The sequence below is a fragment of the Ipomoea nil genome, unplaced genomic scaffold (assembly GCF_001879475.1).
Source record: "Ipomoea nil cultivar Tokyo-kokei standard unplaced genomic scaffold, Asagao_1.1 scaffold1572, whole genome shotgun sequence".
NCBI classification, from domain to species: Eukaryota; Viridiplantae; Streptophyta; class Magnoliopsida; order Solanales; family Convolvulaceae; genus Ipomoea; species Ipomoea nil.
Window position 1 is genome coordinate 742,416 of NW_017618000.1, and position 26,644 is coordinate 769,059.

General features: G+C 36.3%; 1 protein-coding gene across 4 annotated transcripts; it reads left to right on the forward strand.

The window, feature by feature from the left end:
• The first annotated feature begins 10,429 nt into the window (after positions 1-10,429).
• LOC109190147 lies at positions 10,430-12,721 on the forward strand. 4 transcript variants are annotated; one of them, XM_019340590.1, is made up of 7 exons: positions 10,430-10,497; positions 10,582-10,626; positions 10,711-10,857; positions 11,667-11,728; positions 11,826-11,963; positions 12,211-12,284; positions 12,387-12,721. In XM_019340590.1, the coding sequence occupies exons 4-7, from the start codon at positions 11,681-11,683 to the stop codon at positions 12,520-12,522; spliced, it is 396 nt and encodes a 131-aa protein (XP_019196135.1). In that variant the 5' UTR covers positions 10,430-10,497; positions 10,582-10,626; positions 10,711-10,857; positions 11,667-11,680; the 3' UTR covers positions 12,523-12,721. The 4 variants fall into 4 exon arrangements, with proteins under 4 accessions (XP_019196135.1, XP_019196134.1, XP_019196137.1 ...); XM_019340589.1 differs by having other exon boundaries at positions 10,787-10,857; XM_019340592.1 differs by having other exon boundaries at positions 10,787-10,857; positions 11,667-11,714.
• Positions 12,722-26,644: the final 13,923 nt, after the last annotated feature.

Consider the following 26,644-nt stretch of genomic DNA (forward strand, 5'->3'; position numbering starts at 1 on the left):
AACAATTGTAGCGTGTGAAAACTCTAGGCCTTGTGGCTGGTTTAGTAATCAAAACACAAGTCCTCTCCAGTTATATTGGGAGTAATATATTAGTGGAACCTTCTAAGAATTGTTAGGAGAAAAGTGAATTATGTCGAGTTAGGAATAAGTATGAAAATTCTGTTTCTCTCTATTTACTTTTACAACATTTACTTTTAGTATACACTCACTCAAACATAACATTTTAATAAGTCGAAATGTGTTATATTAAAAACGGGTAACAAAAGTTATCAAGTTTATTCACCCCTCCCCTTTTCTAGACTTGATCCCCAAACCCCTCATGACGAATAAGTGGTATCAGAGTTGTAACCTATTTTGGGTCAACTCTTTGATTGTTAAAAAGTGTTTCCCTAATTGCAATACCATGGACCAAGGTCAATCATGCATTGTGAACCCTAATCAAAAACAACATTCCGATTATGTGTTTGCAGTTAACATATTATGTACCTTCAGCTAATAAATTATGTATTTACCATGATTAATATATTATGTATATGTAGTTAACATATTATATATAGACATTATGTATATGTAGCTAACATATTATAGGCATGCAGTTAACATATTATGTATTTGCAGTTAACATATTATGTACCTTCAATTTATTTATAGATGCATAGTTTGTTAATTGAAGGTACATATAAATATAATATGTTCACCGCAGACATATAATATGGATAGCCTTTTGAAGTAGGGTGCACAATGCAATGTGGACGTTGATCCATGGTATAGTTTGAGATAATTTATATCATGGATAACATTATGGACCATGGATTGAAACAACGAGGTACAAAATTCATACTCATAAGTTACATAATTTCATATCACAACACAAGACACATAACATAGCATTATGGACCCAGTTGGATTGAAAAGACGAGGTACATAATTCATACTTGTATGGTACATAATTTCATGACACAAAGATACAAAAAATCATAACACAAGACACATACGCATGTTATATATTTACTTATTTTTCAAATTTGATTTATGAACTTTATTTGTGTTCATAGGCAGAGGCGGACCCATAGTGGGGGCAGTGGGGTCAGCTGCCCCCACTCACCCCACCCCCACCTCTTATATAACCCTTGTATGTATATGTGTATATATAGTAGAAGTTTTAGTATAAGTATTAAAAAATAGAGAAATGATAACAGAATGTGACTTAGCCTAGTTGGCAGAGTGCATGGTTGGCTTAAAGGTAGGTCAGGGTTTGAATCTGTGGCTGAGCATGTGGTTTGTTTTCAATTTTTTTGACATTTTATTTCACATTTTCACCATTAACACTATCTTTTCACATTATTTTACATTTTCAATATTATTAATAGTGCATATTGCTTCAACACAATAATATAATCTTCATTGATATTAATAATGAGATGAGATGTGTAATTTATAATGGATCTTTTATTCAAATTATTTTATCAAATTGAGTATATTCATATTTTGTTATGAATATTTTTATAATATTTTGATGTGTTTTATAATTTTCCTATATCCAACATTATTTATCGTTATACTTTTTAAGTGTTTCATTTTTTTTTTCTAATTATCAATTTTCCTTTAATATTTTGCCCCCGCTAACAAAAATTCCTGGGCCCGTCACTGTTCATAGGCACAAAATTTTACAACACAAGACACATAAATTCATAACATAAGACACAATTACTAATTTGTTCAAAGTACAAAATTCATACTTAAGGTACAAAATTTAATAACGCAAGATACAAAAAGTCATAACACAAAACACAAACACATGAACCAGGGTCCATAATGCAATATAATGTGAACCCTGGTCCATGGTATAACGATGGATCAAGGAAAATTATTGTGTGGACCACAATCCAAAACAACATTGTGAATATTATGAGCAAAAAATAATATATATTATATGTTGGAATAATGTACATTATGTGTTAAAATAATGTACTTTATGTGTTAGAATAATATACATTACGAATGGAACATCTGGGGTAATAAAATGTACATTAAGTTTTAAAATAATGTACATTATGTTTTAGAGTATCTTTATCTTTATCTTTTATCTTTATATTATTATCTTTATCTTGAATGACACTTTTTCCCCCTGAGTTATATACTTATAGCACTTTTTTCCCTTTAATTATTCAAGTGGCTGTTTTCCCCCCTAAAATGTTAAATGGACATATTTACCCTTAAAATAAATATTTCATTTATTTTTCATCTCCAACAAATTATGATCATAATTTGGTTCAAACCAAACAAACACTATAGCAACCAAACCGAAATATTTCAATTACAATTTAGAATCGAAACTCGATATTTAGAGTTTATCAAAATCGCGAACTGGAACGGACGGTTCATGTTCCGAACTGAAAAAAATAAAATACATTTATTGTTGAAGTTAGACTATTTTAAAATAAAAAATAAAATTTTAAAATAAAGACGGTTCAAAATCGCGAACCGAATTCGAAACCGCCGATTCACGGTTTAGGATCCAATTTTTTTATTCATAATTTTAATAAATTGAAATCCAAATATTGGGTTCTCGATCTGAATCATAATCGGAAACTTTTAATTCGATTGTTATAGTGTCTGGTTCAGTTCGAACCGAACCGTAGTGATCCCTACGTATACGCAATAATTTGTTGGAGAAGTAAAATAAATAAAATGTTACTTTAAGGGTAGAAATGTCAATTTAATATATTATGGGGAAAACCCACCACTTTTAGAATAATTGAGGGGGCTAATGTGCTTACCTAAATAATTGAGGGGGGAAAAGTGCTATAAGTATATAACTCAGGGGGAAAAAGTGCCATTTTCCCTTATATATAATAAAACAAAATCTAGCCACAAAATTTTCCCTCCAGAGTATGAATGCATTTTGATAGAAACAAGATTAGCAAGTATGAATCCATTAATTGTGTGGGTAGATGTATTTATACATATTTTTTTAAGTTATTATGTGTATTTATATTTTATAAATTATTTTTTATTATTATAGCTCTATCTCTCTCTCTCTCTCTCTCTCTCTCTATATATATATATATATATATATATATATATATATATATATATATATATATATATATATATACTTAATTAATTAATTAATTAATTTGACTCCACATATATAAAGACTAGAAATTAGATATAAAATAAATATAGTTCCTACATAAATAATCTTTTTCAAATGAATAAGTTTTTGGTGAAGATTTTCGACAAATATCGCTTGTTATTTTATTTACAAGTTTTTTAGTTATATAATTAAAATAGTTATTTCAAATTCAAATTCCTTTAAAAAAAAAAATCAAATTCAAATAATAATACAAGTAACAATAAACTTTAAAATCAATATAATAATAGCATAATTAAACTTTAAAAAATATTAAATATTACATTGTATAATTATACTTACATTTTTAATCAAACTAATTTTGAGCTCAAGAACTCAAGTACGTTTTTCTGTTTCCACAACCATTACTTTCTTTGCTAATTCAGAGTATGTCAAAAATTTAATTGGTAAATTTGTTAAATTAATAATTGTCCGTGCATCACACGGGACAATTACTAGTATACATTATGAATTATAAAACTGGGCTAGGAATGGCAACGGGGCGGGGGTGGGAAGTATACTCTCCGTCCCTATCTCCGTCCCCACGAAGAATTAGGCGGAGACGGGGATTCTCCATTTCCCGTCAACTCCTAGTCAAAGTGTTAAATAATTTTAATTTTTAATAATAAAGAATTTAAAATCTAAGTCCTAGTTTCAAAAACTAAAATACTAACTCTACAAATAAATCTTAACTATAATAAAACTATATGGTTTGAGAAGTAATTAATGTTACAATTAATTACCAACATTATTATTATTACTAGCTATAAATATAAAATAGCCACAACATCTTTTACTATTAAAAAAAAAAGCACAACATTTAAAAAATAAAATAGCTATTTTTTTCTCGCCCATAACAAATGATTACATTTATTGAATTAATGGATTTATTAAATGTTATGATATTAGGATTAAGGATTTCGATTCCCGATTAATTGAAAATATGAAATGATGCAATATTAATTAAATCTCTGGCTTTACAATGAAAGTCTATTTGATATGCTTTTGTTATTTATGGTGCTTCTTGGGATTACAATATTAATTAAATTTTTGATGAAAGCCTATTCGATATCTGAAACGGTGCAATTAATGCAAGCCTCTACATATAATTTTTCTCTCTCTCAAATGCTTCAAAGAAATGGCAGAAGCGAGAATGGATGAAGAAAGCAAATGCTGCGGAACGTGGGTTAATTATTGGTCTTATCATTTGAGCCCTAAATAAAAATTTAAATATATATAAATGCATATATTGTATGAGTATTTAATGTTTTTCTGAATTTCTAAACTTAGGACTTTTAAAAGAAAAAAAAATACATTTGAATTATCTCCACAAAAAGTGGTCTTGGACTTATACAATGACATTTGGGTTTATAGAATGACATGTGCATAAAGAATACATTATATAATCATATAAAAAAATGTGTTCAATTAGAGTTTAAATTTACTCATACAAAATTTGAAATTTGCTTTCTAAATGTAATTATCTTAGTTATTATTCGTATTGTGAAAATTATAATATATATGAAATACAATTAAGAATAAATCAATGTAATTATGTAAATTCTCTCTATAAGTTTATTTGAATATGTACATAATTAGAGATTATATTTGTTAGATGTGGTTGTACTTAGTCATGCTTGTACATAGCCTATAGTTTAGGAGTCTTTTAGGAGTTCTCTTGTATTAGGACTCTCTGTGTAACTGTTTCTTTCAATCAATCAGTTTTACCGTAACTTCATCTGGTATCAGCTTAGTGTTAGGTTCTTACCGTATCCTATCGTAATCTAGCCATGTCGACACACTCATCGGAACATACCGTCACTGCCGCCACTCTCCCCTCACCGGCCACCACAAACTCACTCACCTCCGCTCACCATTTCATCTCCCTAAAACTCACCAACCGTAATTTCTTGTTTTGGCGTACGCAGATCATACCGTTCCTACGTGGGCAAGGGCTCATTGGTTACGTTGAAGGAGATATGCCGTGCCCACCACCCACGGCTGCAGCAGCTTCCTCCGGCGATGGCTCCGGCGGATCGTCACCATCTCCGGTCGCGAATCCAGCTTACGCCCAATGGATGCAACAGGATCAGTCGATCCTTAGCCTCCTCGTGTCGTCTCTCTCGGACGAATGTATGTATTTGGCAGTTGGCCGGAGACCTCCAGAGCGGTGTGGCTCTCCATTACCACAGCCCTTGGATCATCGACGCGTGCTCGATGCCTAAACCTCCTCGACCAATTCCAGTCTCTCCGGCAAGGAGACAACTCGGCGGCCGAATATCTGGGACGTGCTCAACTTTTGGTCGAGCAGCTCGCACAGGCAGGTAGGCCAATGTCACTTGATGAGCAAAATTTATATGTGTTCAGGGGATTGAGGCCGGAGATCAGAGCGATGGCCGCTTCTCTCGCCGTCTCGGGTTCGCCAGTGACCATATCGCAGCTCGCGGACTTTCTCCAGGCATAGGAGTTCATTTATGCGGGTGAGTTTCTCCCGGCTGATCAGAATCGCACACCCTCCCCGATCGCCATGTATGCTGGACAAGGCCAGAATCGCCGGCAGAATGGTAATAGCGGTGGTCGTGGCCAGAATCGCGGCCGTGGGCAGAATCGGGGTCGCGGCGGCCGTGGGCAGAATCGCGACCGTGGGCAGAATCGGGGTCGCGGCGGCCGTGGGCAGAATCGCGGCGGTGGTGGTGGCTCCCCTCGCTGTCAGATATGCAGGTCTCATGGGCATACAGCTGTGTATTGCTTCAAGAGATATACAACCCAACCGCCAGCACCACCGCAGGCTAACGTCGCAACCACCGGAGACGAGGGAGTAGCGTCTGCGTCGGAAACGTGGTTTTCGGACACCGGCGCAACCGCACACGCCACGCCAGACTCGGGGATGATCGGTCAGGCCGAGGACTATACTGGAGGAGATATCATGTGGGTTGGAAACGGTACAGGTTTGGCAATTTCTTGTGTTGGTCATGCATCTATTCCGTCAGTTTCTAAAAATTTACAACTGTCAAATATTCTACATGTCCCAAAATTGTCTGTTCCCCTTCTTTCTGTTCACCGCTTTACAAATGATTTTTTGAATTTCATGACGCCTATTTTGTTGTTAAGGATTCAATTACCAAGGAGGTTCTTCTTAAGGGTCCTAGCACGGGCTGGCTTGTACAAACTGACAATTCCGCGGTCTCATGTTGCTTTCCTGAGCTCCTGGGCGTCCCCCACTATTTGGCATCGTCGGTTGGGTCATCCGCACTCCAAAGTACTCCAGCAAATATTGCCACAGTGTCCAGTCACTACAAGTCGTTCCAGTTCGTCTGAGTTATGTTCAGCTTGCCAACTTGGCAAATCCTCCCGATTCCCATTAGATAGGGTTTCTTTTATTTCAAATAATGTACTGGACCTTGTATACACGGATATTTGGGGGCCGTCACCTGTTATTTCGGTGAACGGCTTTAAGTATTTCGTTTTATTCGTGGATGATTATTCACGATTCTGCTGGTTTTACCCACTTCGGCTAAAATCGGACATTTATAATGTGTTTAATTCGTTTCGTGTCATGGTAGAACGTCAGTTCTCACGTTCTATCAAGTCGATACAATCAAACTTAGGTGGTGAATACCGCCGCCTACACAAAGTGTTTGAATCGTTGGGTATAGTACATCGCCAATCATGTGCCTATATCCACGAGCAAAATGGGCGTGTAGAACGCTGCAATCGACACATTGTCGAGACGGGTCTCGCCTTGTTAGCTGAAGGGTCTGTTCCTACTAAACACTAGGATTCAGCCTTTGAAACAGCCACTTATCTAATAAATCGCCTACCTTGCTCCGCTCTCAAATTTGAAAGCCCACACTACCGACTATACAGAACTACACCTTCATACACTTTCCTCCGAGTCTTTGGGTGTCGTTGCTTTCCTTATCTACGCCCATATAACAAACACAAAATTGAGTTCCGGTCAGCCCCATGTGTTTTCCTAGGGTATCCCCCGTCCTTTAGAGGTTACAGATGCATGAACCTTAGCACAGGAAAAACCTTTATCTGTAGGCATGTCCGTTTTGATGAAACTGTGTTTCTTTTTGCTACAAGTACAGGTGATCAAGAAGTCGTGCACCAAGCCAGTACACCTTGGGCATCTGGTCCTATTGTGTCACAGGCTGATCCTACCACAGTACATCAAGCACCCTTGGATGTTGTTCATCCCCCCTTGGCTATTGAAGCACCACCTGCTTCACCCAAACGTGGTCGTGGTCGCCCTAGGAAGAACCCCCCTCAACAACCACAGCAGCCACAAGAGCATAGCCATGTCATGAGGCTACGGCACATGACAAGGGGTGCAGATGAGCAGTTCCAGGCTCTCACGGCGTCTGTGGATCCAACATGCTACTCACAGGCCGTGGGACATTCACAGTGGCGAGAGACAATGGACCAAGAGTTCAACGCCCTCATCCACAACGAGACTTGGCAACTCGTCCCAGCTTAGCCACAAATGAATGTAATTGGGTGCAAATGGGTTTATCGTACTAAACGCAAGGCAGACGGAACCACAGAGCGCTATAAGGCGCGGTTGGTAGCCAAGGGTTTCAATCAAGTCGCAAGGGAGGACTTCTTTGATACATACAGTCCTGTGGTCAAACCGACTACAGTACGCATGCTTTTGTCTTTCGCAGTCTCTCGTAACTGGACTCTTCGACAGCTCGATGTCCATAACGCCTTTTTGAATGGGCGCCTTGCTGAAACCGTGTACATGCGGCAGCCACCTGGCTATGAAGACCCTCTACACCCGGATCATGTCTGCCACCTGCGACGATCTCTATATGGTTTGAAATAGGCTCCCCGAGCCTAGTTCAAACGTCTATATGATTTTCTAATCTCTACAGGGTTTACGTCATCAAAGACTGATGTATCTTTGTTTCATTACACTGCTGGGACATCTCGGGTCTTTCTACTAGTCTACGTGGACGATATCATACTCATAGGAGATGACGCCGTACTCATCGACACGGTTCTACACCGCTTGAGCACTACGTTCAAGATTCGAGATCTCAGGGTACCGAGCTTCTTTCTAGGCATTGAAACCATCCCCATAGATGGCGGGCTTCTGCTATCTCAACGGCGCTATATGGGTGATCTCCTGAAGCGTGCTGGAATGACCGATTGCAAGCCTTTAGCCTGCACTGACTCAACCTGTGACGCTATCGACTGAGGTTTTTGACAACCCCACCCAGTATCGCCGCCTAGTTGGGGCTCTTCAGTACCTGACGATAACTCGTCCGGATCTCTCCTTCGCCGTCAACCGCCTATGTCAATTCATGCATACGCCGACCGCCGATCACTGGGCTCTCCTGAAGCGTGTCCTCCGGTATGTCAAGGGCACGATGAGTCACGGTCTCCGCCTAACTGCCTCATCCTCAGCAGATGTCCACGCCTACTCGGATTCAGACTGGGCAGGCTGTCCGGTAGATCGCAAGTCCACCAGCGAGTATGCGGTCTTTCTTGGGACCAACCTGATCTCTTGGGTCTCGCACAAACAACGGACGGTGGCACGTTCGTCAACTGAGGCAGAATACAAGGGTCTCGCTGATGTTGCTGCGGAAGTCACGTGGGTTGCCTCCCTCCTACGTGAGCTAGGTCTGCACTCCGCGGTACCACCCACGTTATGGTGTGACAATCTCGGGGCTACCTATTTGTGTGCTAATCCGGTGTTCCATGCTCGCACAAAACACGTAGAAATCGACTTCCACTTTGTTCGAGACAAGGTAACCTCTGGCGAATTTCGAGTCAACTTTGTGTCCACCAAAGATCAGCTTGCGGATATCTTCACGAAGCCCCTGCCGGGTCTATGCTTTGCAGCGCTTTGGGACAAGCTCAATGTTGCTTCTCATCCACCTTGTGCTTGAGGGGGAGTGTTAGAGTCTTAATATAATTATGTGGTTGTACTTAGTCATGCTTGTACATAGCCTATAGTTTAGGAGTTCTCTTGTATTAGGACTCTCTGTGTAACTGTTTCATTCAATCAATCAGTTTTACCGTAACTTCATCATATTAACCATATAAAATTTTAATTGTAATTTTGTATTCTATAAAAATAATAAATACTTGACCAATGGAAGCTCAAAAATATTATTATATTAAATAATTTAAAATATTTTTATTTTTTTATTTATATTTATAATAACATAATTTTCCCCCATGCATCGCGCGAGTGAATTACTAGTAAATATATATAATACTAACAATATATATATATATATATATATATATATATATATATATATATATATATATATATATATATATATATATATATATATATATATATTATTCGGGGATGGGGCGGGACGGGGAGGGGTATTCCCACTCCCGTCCCTGTCTCCGACGGGGAATCACACATTTCTCCGTCCCCGTTCTTCGAAAATTTTTCCCATCCCCATCTTTTTCGGGGCGAGCATCGGGGATCTCCGTCGGAGACGGGGCTAGAACCGTCAAAAATGGGTTTTACCCGTTGGGTCGACCCGTCCCGTACCGTCGTAGGTAGGGGACGGGTTCTTCAAATTTTGATCCGCCAGGAAGCGGGCTTTTTAGCCCGTCCCGCTTGGGTCACGAGTCCAAGTGGAACGGGTCATGCGGGTCACGGGTTTAGCCCGCTACCTGCATATACATATATATTTTGTACTCCGTATATATATTTAGTATTTAATACATATTATTTTTTGTGTTATTCTGGTTTGTGTAATTGTGTTAATGTGTTATAACTTATAGGTTTATAGATTTATAGGAATACAATACTAGGTAGTGTTACTGTGTTAGTGTACTGTACGTCTGTACAGTGTTTTTTTTTTCTTGAAGAATATTGTACAGTGATATTTTTTTTTTATAAAAAAAAAAAAAATTAACACAGTGAAAAAATTGATTGGCGGGCTAGCCCGCCCCGCCAGCGGGCTTTGGCATGGCGGGGCGGGCCGACCACATTCCAAGCCCGCTAAGAGACGGGCTTTTTAGCCCGTCCCGCTACGAGGACGGGCTTTGGTGTGTTTTGGCCCGTCCCGTCCCGCGAGACCGTTTTGACGGCTCTAGACGGGGCACATTGCCATCCCTAAATTGGACGTTCCAAAAAAAAATTAAATAAAATGATATCTTTTTTGAACAGTAGTCCACACCAATTGTGTGGACCACGGTCCACGGAATAATTATTGATAGTTTGCCGTGTTTCCCAGAAATAGTTAACTGGGCCGTGGGAAAAGGCCCAAGTCCAAATATTCATAATTCCCGCGGCAATTCATCTCTCCATCTTTATTCGATTCCGTAGAGCTGAGCCATACGCCCATACCATCCCGGAGTTTCTCTGCAGTTCTTACTTCGTAAGCGTAGAGCTCGCAGCTAATTCTTCAATTTTCTTACAAATTACACTTACATTTTTAGGAGTTTCTTCTTCTCTTTCACAGATTTTGGGGAACACTACAGCGTTTTCAGGTCATTTCAAATCGGAGGTATTCGTTGTCTAAAATGCTTATTTCGCTATACTTTTGCATTTTTTCTAAAACTCATAATTCATGTTTTGTGCGCAAGAATAGACCAGCGTTTGCTATTTTTGTGATTATTTGCATTTTTATATGCGGATTTTCGTACTCGATTTTCATCTGGATGCAGTATAATTGGAATTATTGCCTGAAATTTTGAAAGAGACAACGCAAATTTGAGGTCAATAGCGGAGCACTCAGGTGAGATCTGTTATATGCGCAGTCGTATTAGATTCTGCTATTTAATCAGAGCTTTTGTAATCACTTGGATCATTGCATTTGATCATCATCTCTTGTGTAACTGTGAAACATTGAAACTGCTTATGAGGTGTGGAACTGCTAACCTATATATGTGCTGTATGAACTTTGAATTTGTAGGTGGATGTTATATTGGCATTAACTGATTAATTAATGTCATATAGTCTGTGATTTTACATTTTAATTCACTAATCTTAGAGCTCAAGTATTGACAAGCCATTTGTTTGATTAGCTTATTGGTTAGTTAAGCACTAGTTCATTCACATTGTTTATAATGGTAAAACATTGAATATAGAGCAGAGGAGGGGGTGATATTTTAATTTTTAAGATAGGAGTTGAGTACGTCTAGGTAAACTATCTACCATTATTTCTTTGGAATTATTTTGTCTCTGTGCTAAAGTAATGGATTTTTAGTATTCAATATTATCTCTGATCAAATTTTGCCTTAGATCTTTGTGATATGTGATCAGTAGTGAATAGTGATAATCAAGGCATATTTCATCCTGAGTTTAGAGTGTTTGTCATAAGTTGATGGACTTAATGGCTTTTCTTGGTTTTTTAGCTGTGCATGTTCTTAACTTTATCTTATCAAATACAGGTTAGAATAATTTGACTTTTCTTCTCTATCTTACAGTTTATTCCATTTGGTAAATATCCTAATGACAGTTTTTCAACTTATCCTTCTACTGTATCAGAATTGTAAAAAAATTTTCAGTTTTGGCAATGTGTCATAATTACTTGTACTCAAGCAGGCATATAATTCAGAATGGAAGCTGAAGGAATGGAAATCTCAAAGAAACGTATGAAACCTTCTGTATGTTCTTAGCTTTCAGCCTTTTCAATATCATGAATACAAAAGAACAAAATATTTTTTCAGATTTTTTAAGCAACTGCTATATAACCGTAATTAGGTGAAGGAAATGGATGAGTCTGAAGGTGCTATTGTAAAGGTTTCAGAAGAGGAAGCTGAAACAAATACCATGGCTTCTGAACAAGTGGAACTAGAGATTGCTCAAATTCTAGAAAAGATCAATAGATTTACTCAGCTGGTATGTTTTTCTTCTTTTAAACCTCATACTACCATTTCTGCAGAGTAAAAAAACTGAGAAAATTCGAAGATAAAGAAAATCCCTTTCTTGAATTCCTTGATGAATGGTGGTGAAAAAAATGGTCTGAATCATTTTAAAGAAGTTATAAATAAGTTTGTGATGCTAAACCATGCTAGTAATGGCTTTATATGTTAGTTTATGCTAATGCAAGTTTGGTTTACACGTCTACAATAATCATCCTGAGAAGGTGTCTGAGATGCTTGAATCAGGGAAGTCCATGCTGAAGGAAGTAAGCAATGAATTTGAAGAACGAGTGATTTTGTAAGTGCTGTGTAGTATAGACGCAAGTGCTTTTCCCATATAATTGCTGAAAACACTTGACTGTGAGTTTGGCAAGGAACTATCTCTGCTGTTCATTTGCAGAATACACCAGGAGCAGATGGAAAAATGGCAGGAGGAAATCAAGGAGCTGCGCTTGCTTGATGCCTCAAATGAGGAGGCTGATGCTCTTCTACAGAATGCAAGATACGTACTTCAGAATGTCCATGGTGACTCGTGAAGGTAAACTTCAATTTAAAGCATGAATTTCTTTACTTCTCTCTAATTTCACTATGATGTATTTAGACAAGATTTGTGGTATTTGAATATTTCTGCTGAATATGAACGCTTCAACATGGATTACATTTTTGACATAAGAAGCCTATGGTTCTAGGCTGTCCTGAGACATATTACATGAATACTAAGTAGCCTTCATGTTGTATTGCTCATTTTTTTTTTTTTTAAATAATTGATTGGATTTATTCACAGCACAATAGCACATAAACACCAGTCATCCAACATTCCAATATGAATCAAAATAGAGGACTGCCAAATATTATATCCAATACTACTCCATATTCATACTCATATTTACACGGGAAATCCTAGTAATCCTATCTGCAGTAGATATTATGCATACCAAGAGATTCCACTAGTCAGATCACCAACCTTCTTCCATCAGATACTGGTTGGCCAGTCATAAGCCCGAGGCGTGATCTTGAATGCTGCCTAGTCATGACCTCCGTTCTTGTATCCCCCGGCAACCAGCTGCTTTCCACTATATTTCTCTCCGACTCTTGTTGCCTGATCTTCTTCACTTGACTATGAACAAAAAGATGCTGGTGATCCCCTGTGCATTGTTTCCCTTTCTCTACGTTGCTATTCTTTTTCTCCATCGGAATATTAGACCGGCTGAGCCGTCGTCTTAATATGACTGAAAAGTGTGTAAGTATATATAGATGGAATGTTTGGGTTCACATGGAAGTTCGGTAGAAGTTGGTAAGGTTTTTGGATTGGGTTGAGATCTGAAAGGACTCTTAGACCATAGACATTTTTGAATTTTGACGACTACCGACTTCATAATCTACGGTATGCCACGCGTTTGGTAATTCACCACGTGAGCCAATACGTTATTAGGATTCATTGATTTTTGGATTAAAATTTGATCGGGTATGATTCGCTGGTATCTTAACTGCTTTGATATCTGTTTTATAACGTAAGTAGTGAATATTCAATAATTAGCAGGAATAAATTTGTATGGTAATATTTGCCACCTTTCCGGTTATTTGTTTTAGTTTATTTTAAGCTTAAGTTATTTTTAGCTTGTTTTCAAAAAAAAAAAAAAAAAAAAAAGAAGTTATTTTTAGCTTCAAAAGATTAAATGAGAAAGAAATTTTTCAGGGCAAAAATACTACAGTATTAATTAAAGATTAAAGATTGAAATGAGGAAAAATTACATTTTTCGTCCTTAAGTTATACAATAATTGTAAAATTCGTTCTTAATTGCTGATCGTGTTCATTTTTCGTTCCTAAGTTATTATTGATTTTGCACTTTTTGTCCCTTTACTAACAAAATATTAGGGACAAAATTAACAACGTTAGTATAAATTAGGGATGAAAAGTGAGCATGAAAAGTTAATTAAAGGATAAAAAGTATAACGCCAATGACACTATAGGGTGAAAAGTGTATTTTTCCCTAGAAAAGAGGAGTGATGTGTTCTTTGTTGCCATTTAAATGAGATTTTACTTTCAACTACTATCTAGTGTGGTGAGACTTCGGGTACCATTTTAAATGAATGGCAAGAAAGTATAGAACAGATATTATTTGTAGAGGATTATGAGTGTTTCAAAAAGTTCTTTTTTTTTTTTTTTCTTTTTCTTTTAACTATTACATACAACTAATTTATTTGTACTAATAAGAGAAAGCAGAGAAATAAAATAGAAAAAGGCAAAGTGAAGTTTAAAAATTAAAAAATAACTAAAAATATATCTTTAAAATATTAAAATCGGGTTCTTATTTATCTCTGTAAATTAGTTAATAATCACGATAAGATATAATTAAAACTATATTAGTAGATTTAAAAAATTTGAAATAGCAAATTACACATTTTGTCATCCACTATTGTCCATTGTTTCATTTAGTCATATTCTTTTAGTTTTACATTATTCTTATACAATTAATCATCCATTTAAATTTTTATCATTTCACCATTTATAGAAAAGGCCAACATGCAATTTCTATCATTCTAACATCTTGCCTCAACATGTAATGTCTCTCCTTCTCTTGTAAACTCTTTTAATTGAATGATCAAACTTCATATTAGTCATACTTGGCAACAAAATTTTAAAAAGAGGATGACATGTGAAAAACAAAGGAAAGAAAATGATGTAATGTGACAAAATTAAAAGAGTATGAATAAATGTGACAATGTCACAATAGTTGATTAAAAGTGAAATTTGCTTAATTTTAAACTATGTCAAAATAAATTAATCTTTTTTAATTTCCTCAAAAAACAAAGTTTAATTTAAACTTTCAAGACAAAAAAAATGAAAAATACTCCATAAAGGGTTTGAATATTGATATAAACTCTTAGTAAAATATTAAGGACATTTTCATGTTTCCATCATATTTCTATATTAAACTAGTTATCACATGCACATTGCGCGAATAATCAGATGTCCAATGTATATTTTTTAAATTAGTGTTTCAGAATTTATCAAAGTATCATTTTGTATCATGATGTATATCAATGCAATATTATTAAATATGTTAGATTAACTGATGCAATAACAATTTTAGAGGGAAGTACCCTCACTGGCTAGTACCGTAAGCATAGATTTTTTCAACACAAAATCATATCAATTAGCATGATCCATGCTTCCTCTTATTGCTACTTTCGCCAGAAATAAATTCTTGATTTAATCTATTCCCTTGGTGTGTTTCACTGCAATTTTAGTGTCTTAGCGCAATGCACCTTAAAAAATAGAACTAAATCCTCTTTCTCCAAAAAACAATGATAATAGGCATGCATAGTTTTTCATGTGTTGAATATATATTGTAAAATTGGTGAACCGTTTCATCAATGCCAATGCGTGATTCTAATTAATTGACTAAAGTTCATTTTAAATTTTATATTGTATTTTTTTAATACACTCTAACATATTCATAGTATATATATGTTTAATAATTATATCAATTTTGGTTGGGATGTGCTTCGAACCTAAGACTTTTCTTATGAAAACTAATGAGTAAGTTAAAAATAATAAATAGTTAAACGAATATTTCGTTACTAAAATTTACACTAGTGGAATACAAATGTATTTAGAAAAAGTGAATGATATAATAGATGGTAAAATAGAAAAATAATAATAAAACAAATACTAAAATCAATATAATATGAACCTTTAATTTCAACAAACAATTACACTAACATTTTTTAGTTCGCATTAGGGCCTAACTTTATTAGATGTTATTAGGTTTGTAAATTTGTAGAAACTCAATGTTTCGAAATTTTTTCTTGTAATTAAAATGATTTAGAGCACATCAATAAAAACACTTTTTTAATATATATATATATATATATATATATATATATATATATATATATATATATATATATATATATATATATATTTTGTAAACTATATCAAATGAAAAAGCATACACGTTTTACATAAAAATTATCTTCTTTTTTTTTTTTTTTTTTGGTTAAAAAAGAAAATCTTATTCCATATGTTTCTCTATATATTTTATATTGTGTACTTTTTATAATTACTTTTTTTTTGAGTACAAAATTTATACTTATACCTATTTAAAAATACATTTATAAATATATCCTTTTATTTTGATATTTTCATGTTTTATATTCAATATTTTAAATATTATATTTTTTCCCAATTCCTATTCCTATGCTACCTACTTGATAATAAAACCAAGGAATCAGTCAATGATCTGGAAAGTGCATAATAATCATTAATCAGGAAATGCTCAGCCGCATAACATTACTGGAGAACCCACATGTGGAAAAATAGTCGGTATTCTCTAATTTTGACTCGTCCTATTTAGGAAATTTGGTCTATTGGATCAACAACGTTATAGAACAAGTGAACAGTCTATTTAGTTCGAATTGTTTGTTTTCATTATGTGCTACTGCCAAACAATCGTTATGCTATGGAACCATGTTCACCATCCATGGTGAACACGGTCTCAACGGTGTTAGTATACCGTTATTTTTTTTTTCTTAATTAATCGCGTGGCTTTTCTTCTTCATTTTTACATTTCGCGGTTTTACTTTAATTTGAGGTGAGCAATAATTTCGGACATTTATAAATTATGAATCCATGCCTGCACATTCACTTTGGAACCATGCCTTCACATTTCCGTCCGAAACCATGGCTGCTCCTTTATAGCGCAAGCTTCTTCAACATTCATAAATTATGAATTTTCTGTTATGAATTATGAATTTTCTGTTATGAGATTATGAATTTTCTGTTATGAGATTATGAATTTACAGTAAATTCATAATCTCATAACAAAAAATTCATAATTTAATAAATATTTTTCTTTTATGCGATTATGAATTTTCTGTTATGAGATTATGAATTTACAGTACATTCATAATCTCATAACAGAAAATTCATAATCGGACCAAACGTGCGCCGTTAACACTACATTAGCGATTTTTTTTTTTTTTTTTTTTTTTTTTTTTTTTTTTTAACGTAAAAACGGCGCCGTTTGGACCCGTGTTTCCAGGGCATAATTTGTAGTCAAATACCCACTTTCTATCCTGTATTGCTATTATCTTCCAGATGGTTAGTAGCGTGAAATTAACCTAATTTCACGCGGACATATTTGAATTTTTTTAAGGGTTTAGAAAATAATATCTGGTCTGGTCAACGTTGATCTATGTCTTGTGCATTATACATTCATTTATTGCAATTTGTATTTGTAAAAAATGATTAGTAATACAAAAAAGAGATAAGGACCAATACAACTTTTAACTATATATCAAAGTTTAATTAGACTCTTGAACTAAAATTTTTTTAATTAGACCTTTAAACTTGTTAAATCATATAATTAATCCATTTAACTTATAATAGCATGTTGCTCCAAGTCACATGTCACGCGGGCTGCCACATAGATTAATAGGATTTTTTTTTTAAATTTTATTAAAAACAAAATAATTATATTTTGAAAAACAACAACAATAATCTTGTCATTGCAACTTCTTTGTCCATGGCAACCAAGTTGTCATGTACTCATGTCTTCTTCGTCTATGTTGATCTGGACGGAGAAGCCATCTTCTCCATCTAGATCGACATGGACGAAGAAGTTTGGCGGGCTTCTTTATCAGATTAGACGAAAAAATTATTGACTTCTTTGTTTGATTTGGACAAAGAAGCCGTCGATTTTTTCGTTGATTTTTAAAATTTAGTTTTATTTTTGTTTTAAATTTCTAAATGAGATTCCACGTTAGATATCATGTAAGTAAAGGTAACTCATTACCTTTTGGTAATAAACTTGTTAATTGTACAATTTAAATCATTTTATGGGTTTAATTGGGTCGGATGATATTTTTAGTTCGAGGGTCTAATTGAATTCTGATATATAGTTGGAGGACTTATTTGACCCTTACTCCTCTCCCCCCACCCAAAAAAAAAAAAAGGAATAGTTGCAATACCAATCAAGTTGGTCAGACTGTTAACTTAGTAACAAGAATGTTACAAGTTCAACTTATACCAAGAGCTACTTATTGACCTTCTTGATTTGAGCTACTGGTAAGCTAAGTTGGTGTTTACCTTGTGATCCTTTGCCGAGTAGGGTCACATGTGCACACCATCAAGTAGTAATTGCGGATTTTTCATGTGACTTAAATAACAAGTATAAGAAAGTGCATGTTAAATTGGCAAATTATTGCGTGGATCATGGTCCACACAGTGCTGTGTGGACCATAACAAAAAGTACCATTTTAATATACTAAATGTACATTTTTTGTGTATTGAATGTGCATTATATGAAATAAAATATTTTTAGTACTCAAATAATGTATTTTTTTTAAATACAATGTACATTATTAATATATTAAAAGTACATTATTTTTGTACTAAATGTACATTATTTTGTAACATACAAAATATGGTTTACAAAGCTTGTGTGTACCATAGTCCACAGAATAATGATTGTGTTAAATCACCATTATTCCTCCCGAATTTTGTGAAAAAATTTACAATTTAGTAGAGTGAATTGCTTTTCCATGGAATTGCTATTCTGAGACCTGTAATATTTGCAATTCCATAAAATTTGAGAAGAGTAGTGCTAGACATTCCTTTTCACCGTATTTCTTTACCATGTTAGAAAAAGCTAAATCATTCTTTCCACCAATGAAAAATGTTTTGACTATTCAACATTCATTTATTTAGTTGGCTTTTTAATTGAGTAATATCCATATATCAAAGTGGGATTCTAAGAGGTAAAAACATAGTGGAAAGAAGCATTTTCTTTATGAAAATAAAATTTGACATGTAAATTAAATACCAAATTATCATTCTTATTCCCTAATAATATTAATTATAATATAATAATTATTAGTACTAGTATTAGGATTCTTGTATTTGAGTCATAGTAGGATTCCCTATTCTAGTCTCCCTGTGATTCTTCTTGTATATATATTCCCCTTACAGGTACATTGTATTTTTACAGTTCATAATATACAGTTTCCTACAGTTCTCATATGGTATCAGTTAAGCTAGGGTTTTTTTCTTTATTCCAATGGCTGACGAATCTACTAACTCCTCCGAACGGACCGTTTCCAATGCAGTTATCATGTTTTTCGCTAGCCCTGTTGTTACTTCGCTTTCTACTGCTCATCACTTTATCAGTATTAGGATTACCCATAAAAATTATCTGTTTTGGAGAACTCAAGTCGTACCGTTTCTTGACGGACATGGTCTCATGTACTTCGTTGATGTGACCAATCCCAGTCTGGCGCTGTTCCTCCCCGCCGTCGATGGAGCCTCGCCCGCTCCGAATCCCAAACATGCTACTGTGGTTTCGGTATGATCGGGCTCTTATGTCTATGTTGATTTCTTCTCTCAATGAAGAAGTCATGCGCCTCGCCGTTGGACGTCGTACGTCACGGGAGGTTTGGGAGTCAATTGAACAGTCCTTGGCTATCGCATCTCGCGTCCGCTCGTTAAATCTCCTTGGCCAACTCCAGTCTCTGAGCCAGGGAGATTCCATGGTTGCTGACTATATTGGTCGTGCCCGTGTTATTTTGGAGGATCTTGCTTTGGCCGGTAGGCCGGTCGGGTTAGACGAGATGAATCTTTATGTGTTTCGGGGTTTACGGCCAGAGTTTCAAAATCTAACCGCTTCTCTCTCCATTCGCGGTACCGTAACCCTAGGCGAGCTGGCCGACTTTCTTGGTGCTCAAGAGTTCATCTGTGGTACGACTCCTGGAGCTCCACCAGCAGCTTTCGCCGTTCAGCGAGGCGGACAGACTCGCCGTCGAAGCCGCGGTAATAACCGCGGTGGACAGAGCAACAGCCGCGGTGGCCAGCGTGGAGGTGGTGACGGCAGGTCGCAATCCGGTGGTGGCGGTCAGCGTGGACGCGGCGGCAACGGCGGTAACGGCGGACTGCTGGTCTGTCAGATCTATGGTCGTATGGGGCACTTAGCTTTGGCTTTTTATAATCGTTATGATCCTCATCCACAAGCAAATTTGACATATCAGAATGACCACTCAGATGGTTCTCAGGCTTGGATTCCGGATACTGGAGCAACCAACCATGTGACTCCAGATATTGCGACCCTATCTACATCAGAAGAGTACACAGGTAATGACTCATTACGTGTGGGTGATGGTAAAGCACTTCTTATTAGTTGTGTATGACATGCTTTTTTTAATACCCCATCTCGTTCCTTTCAATTGTCTAATATCCTTCATGTACCTAGTCTATCTACATCTTTATTATCTGTTCAAAAATTTGCAATAGATAATAAGGTGTTTTTTGAGTTTCACCCGTTTTTTTTTTTTTTTTTTTTTTTTTTTTTTTTTTTTTTTTTTTCCTTTTTTTTTTGTGAAGGATATCAACACCAAAGAAATTCTACTTAAAGGCAATAGCCATGGGGACCTTTATAGACTTCCAATTACCGCGTCATCTACCTTAGCTTTTCTTACAGCTCGTACATCTCCGTCAGTGTGGCATGATCGTTTAGGACATCCACATCATCGTGTCTTACTTCGTATTATTCAGTCGTGTTCGGTTAGTGGGTCTAATAATTCTAGTTTGTGTAATGCATGTCAGTTGGGTAAATCTTCTCAATTCCCGTTGGCACGTGTTGAGTCCTCCAGTTCATGTGTTCTTGATTTAGTATACACGGATATTTGGGGTCCAGCCCCTCTTTTGTCAATTGATGGCTATGGTTATTTCGTTATTTTCGTGGATGATTATAGTCGCTACACTTGACATTTTCCAATGAAATTAAAATCTGATTTGTATGTCATCTTTGATAAGTTTCACACAATGGTTGAACGGCTTTTTAACAGAAAAACTAAAGCCATTCAGTCTGGTTTAGGAGCCGAATACAAAAAATTGCATCATTCCTTTACTCAATTAGGCATCTTTCATAGACAATCTTGTGCCTACACTCATGAACAAAATGGTCGTGTCAAAAGAAAGCATAGACACATAGTTGAAACTGGTCTGGCTCTTCTAGCCCGCGCCTCTGTTCCGTATAAGTTCTGAGATTTTGCCTTTGAAACTGCAGTTTATTTAATTAACAAAATGCCATCTATTGTATTAGATAATTTCAGTCCCCATTTTAAAGTGCATAATTCCAATCCTTCATACTCTTTTCTTCGTGTCTTTGGGTGTCTATGTTATCCATATCTCAGGCCATATAATCATCGCAAACTCTCATTCCGGTCCTCCCCGTGTGCTTTCCTAGGTTATCCTGAGTAGTCTCGGGGGTATAGATGCATGGACTTACAGACTAACAAGGTTTATGTGTGCAGGCATGTAAGGTATGATGAAACAGTTTATCCTTTTGCTACTAAAAATACTGTGCAGACATCTCCACCGGCGCAACATCTTCCGTGGGCTGAATCGGTTCTCCGTCCCGTAACTGCCGTTTCTACGTCTCTCGGCACGGCTGCCGTCCGACCCAGCACAATCAATGACGACCCCATGCCGCTTCCACCGTCGCATGCCGCCACCGCCGATCACTCGGCCTCGCCCGAGCGTGAGACACGTGATCAGGCGGACCAGCCCGTGAGACCCCCTCGCGGGAAGACGGTTAATTCCACAGTCCGGACTCATGAGATGCACACTCGGAGCCGCTCTCAGGCTCCAACATCAGCTTTAACGGTTCAGGTTTGTCTTTCAGATCCTACTTGTTATACTCAAGCCGTTAAATATTCAGAATGTCGTGAAGCTATGGATCAAGAATTTAATGCCCTCCTACAAAATCAAACATGGCAGCTTGTGCCATCTCAGCCAGGCATGAACATTATTGGGTGTAAGTGAGGTTTTCGTACGAAACGAAAAGTTGATGGCTCCATTGAGAGACATAAGGCAAGACTTGTAGCAAAAGGATTTAATTAGGTGCCTGGTCAGAACTTCTTTGACACTTCAGTCCAGTGGTTAAACCAACCACAGTCAAGTTGCTTCTTTCTCTTGCTTTATCATCTGGGTGGTCTATTAAGCAACTGGATGTTCATAATGCTTTCTTGAATAGAAATCTCTCTGAAATTGTGTATATGAAGCAACCACCTGGGTATATTGATGCTTACTATCCGGATCATGTTTGCTTATTGAAAATGTCACTTTATGGATTAAAACAGGCACCTAGAGCTTGGTTTAACCGTTTGCACACCTTTTTACTATCTATTGGTTTTCAGGCATCCAAAACGGACGTATCCTTATTTTACAACTCTCAGGGTTCTGATTGTGTATATTTATTGATTTATGTGGATGATATACTTATGATGGGCAGCAATACGAATCTAGTTACCCACCTAGTTTCGAAACTCGCTACTGCTTTTAAAATTAGAGATCTTGGTGAGCCAGGATTTTTCTTGGAATTGAGGCAGTCAAATGCAGTGATGGAATTTTGCTTTCCCAATAGAGATACATGCATGATATTCTAAAACGTGCTGGAATGGTAGAATGCAAACCATTGTCTACCCCCATTCCCACGTCAAAACCCGTGACTACTAGTACAGTGCTGCATGATGATCCAACACAGTACAAGAGTTTAGCTGGTGCTTTAAAGTATTTAACTATCACTCGTCCTGACCTCTCCTTTGCAGTTAATCAGTTGTGTCAACATATGCATGTCCCTACGATTGCTCACTGGGAACAAATGAAGAGAGTTTTAAGGTATGTGAAAGGAATTGTTACTTTTGGTTAACGTGTCAGGCAGTCATCCTCAAGAGAAATTAATGCATTCTTTGATTCTGACTAGGTTGGCTGTCCGGAGGATAGAAAATTCATAAGTGGCTTTGCTGTTTTCCTTGGGTCTAATCTCATATTCTCATATCATGGGTTTGCAAGAAGCAAATAACTGTTTCTAGATCTTCTACTGAGGCTGAATATAAAGCTTAAGTAGATGTTTGTGCTTAGGTGATTTGGATCATGTCCCTTCTACGCGAAATTCATGTTCCAGGTATTTCAGTCCCTAAATTATGGTGTGATAATCTCGGAGCTACATATATGTGTGCCAATCCCATCTTTCATGCTCGCACCAAATATGTAGAAATAGATGATCACTTTGTGCGCGATAAAGTTGCTGCTGGAGAAATTCAAGTTAACTTTATCTCAACAAAAGATCAACTTGCAGATATATTTACCAAAGCATTGCCTGGTGCTAGATTTTCTTTTCTCAGAGACAAGCTACAAGTTACAAGTTTACCATGTGCTTGAGGGGGGGGGGGGGGGGGGGGGTATTAGGACTAGTATTAGGATTAATGTATTTGAGTCATAGTAGGACTCCCTATTCTAGTCTCCCTGTGATTCCTCTTGTATATATATTCCCCTTATATGTATATTGTATTTTTACAGTTCATAATATATAGTTTCCTACAGTTCTCATCATAATAACAATAACAACAACAATAACAACATTAACAATAACAAAAACAATAACATCAAAGTTAGACATTTTGATCTTTATACAATTATAATACTTATTCCATTTATAAGACTTAATCCATAATTATTACTTTCAGTTAGGAATAATTGTTGTATAAATTTTGGTGATGTTACAGTTTTATATTAGAAACTTAGACTTCGCACTCCTTTTGTAATCAGTTGTAAAATCTTTCCGGCTGAGGTTTTGCCTTCGGCAAACCTTAAGAGTTGTGTTTGAGGCTCAATTGTGGTAAAAGGTTGCCTAAGGGAAGTTGACTACGTTCACTTCCAGTAGAGCTCATGTAGTTTTGGTAAGCTCATTGTAGATCTAGTGTACGTGTTGTAGGATCTACCAGTAGATGTTTTATCATCTGACCCTAGTCTTGTTAGAATTTCTAAGTGAAGACCAACACATCTTCATCAAGCAAAACTGCCAGAGAAGTACAGAGCGTACGAGGAATATTATTTGTCTTCTTGGGATAAGAGTTTTTTGGGTGCACTCTCTAAGGACATCTCATAGAAAGACATCTACTAACAAGGGGCAAAGATGTTTTTTGGCCTATGCAACAAAGTGGTTGATGTCGTGTTCAAAACGGAAAAGGGCATCACCAAAAGGTCAATAGTGTGTAGCTTTAAATGGAGGAAACAACAAGTTTTTAGACACATACCGTTCCAAAAGGCGCAAACGAAAATATTTTCAAACATTTATTTCTCAAGACCTTTAGTTACTCTATAAATAGAGTAGCTCCTGAAGCGTGATAAATTTACGAGTCACGAGTCTAAGAAATCTTACAAGTTAACGCAAGATCTTTATTGTTCTCAAGCCATTCAAACTCAAAATGCTTCAAGAATCATTGCGATTTTGTTCAGAAAATTAGTCTTCTACTAATCACTTAGCTCATCTTTCATCCTTTTCAAGGCGACTTGGTGGTAGACCCTTGAAGGATGTATTGTAGTGAATAACGAGCAACTTTACGTAGAAAGCCATTCTTGATGTCTTTGTGGTGTTATCACTTATATTTGGAAGAAATACTAGTGAAATCCATCTTGTGTTGGGGAGAAGAGTGAAGTAGAAAATTTTCTGAACCACTATAAAATTTTGACTCAATCTCTCTATTACTTAATCTATATTTAATCGTTTATCTGTTTGAGCTTAACATACATGCACGACCGTTTCCAAACAAAACCGCTACAAATTGTTTTAGGTGGTTTTCCATAAGTCTTATGCAACGCAATTTTGATTGAGATATTAAGTTTTAATATCTTGTGTTTCTAAATTCAAGCTTAATAAAGCTATTTTTCAAAAATCGAAAAAAGTCTACTCAACCATCCCTTCTATACTGCCTTTGGATCAACAAGTGGAACTAGAACAGTTGTTCTAAATTGATTTTCCGAACAAATCTTTTACAAAATCCTTTTTGTAGTGACTTTTAAAAATGTCTCACCTAAGCTCAACCCCAAAATATTAACAAGTTGAGTTTGATGAATGGTGTACTCGTATGCAAATTCACCTCAGTGTACTACATAGCCAGATGAGAAATGTGATTCAACATGGCCTCGTCAAGATTAGAAAGGTTAACGCTGCGTCGCGGCCCCACTATCAACATATCCAGATTTTCCATGGCCAGAGTATATGGATAAGTCTCCAGAAGAATGAAACAAGGAGGAGCGTCTACTTGCTAACTTGGATAACTTAGCCTTAGACTATATCATGCAGACACTTAGTAAATTCACATATGGAAATTTCAAAGGCTATACCAACCCAGTTAAGGAACTGTGGGACAAGTTGATCAAGCTCTCCCTGAACACATTAGAAATCAGAGATAATAAACTCATAATAGTCATGAAGAAATTTAATTCATTTGAAATGTTATCGAGTAAACCTATTAAACATATAAAAGCTTGTTTTATTAATATCTTGGGAGATTTATTTATTTGGTAGAAGGAAATCCCAAAGAGAGAGCTGAACATCAAAGTTCTTCATGCTTTACCGAAGGAGTGACACGTGAAAACAATGCAGATGAGAGGAACCAAGGAGTTTGCCTAATGGAAAAGTAAAAAGGCCGCAGTTGAAAGGGCTACTACTGCACTAGTTAAAGTATCTACCCTTTCAACAGCTAGGTTTTTTGACAGACCTTCAACATCGAGCCAATAAGAAACAAAAGATGAGATGGCACTACTGCTAAAGAAGTTCAAGATATTTCTCAACTGTTGTAGAAAGCATGATAACACAACCCCCAAGCGACATCGATCTTCAGACTTAAAGGTAAGAAAATCCAATGATAAAGAAGAATTTCTTGAAAGGGTGTGTTACAATTGTAGGAAACTGGGGCATTTCAAGGTTGAGTGTCATTTGTTTGAAGAAGAAGAGAAGATCATCGATATGGAAGAAATGAAAAGAGAGAAACGTAATCATTGCGACGAGAGCAGAAGAGAAAGAAGAAAAGCACTTAGTGACTGAGGAGACAAAATAGAAAGCTCACATAGTAGTGACAAGAGTAGCAACTCAAACTTAGGGGAAGAAACCCTTATCTGCCTAATTGCGGAGGAGGTATAATCATCCTCATTTGGCAGAGGCTAAGATAAGAAGAAGGTCTACCAATGGAAGTGCTAACATTAGGATGAAAGTGATTTACTATGAATGCTTCATGGCTAATGATCATAGTAATGAAGAGGTAAACTCTAGTACACTCTACTTTCTCAAGTTATAATTCACAAAACTCTTTTACTGGGAATCATCGTGAAACATTTCTCCAAATGTTGAGAAAATTTGAAAAAATATAAAAGGGGCACAAAAGCCTCAAGGTAAAAAACTGCAAACTTAAGAGTGATAATCTTCACATGATTGAGGAGTAAAATCCCTTAATAATCAAAGCGAAGAGTTGGAAAAACTTAAAATAAAATATAAATCTTTGAAAGATGAGTGCAAATCAAGGATAAATAGAGATTAAAAGCTGAGAGAGCTCATTGACACGTATGTTGGTAGTTCCAAATCAATGGGCACCTTACTAGCAATACAAAGGCCATCGAGCGATCAACCGAGACTTGGTTTTGGTACCTCATCTTCTCTAATGCCCAATGGCTCAGGATCTATATTTGTTAGGGAATCTAATCCCCAATCGACATAAGTCGTGGTATAACCCCATATCTCAACACCAATTGTACATGAAGGCTAATCCAACAGGTATGGCTTATGTTATAAGGAAAAGGCTAAGATCCTAACAGAAAGT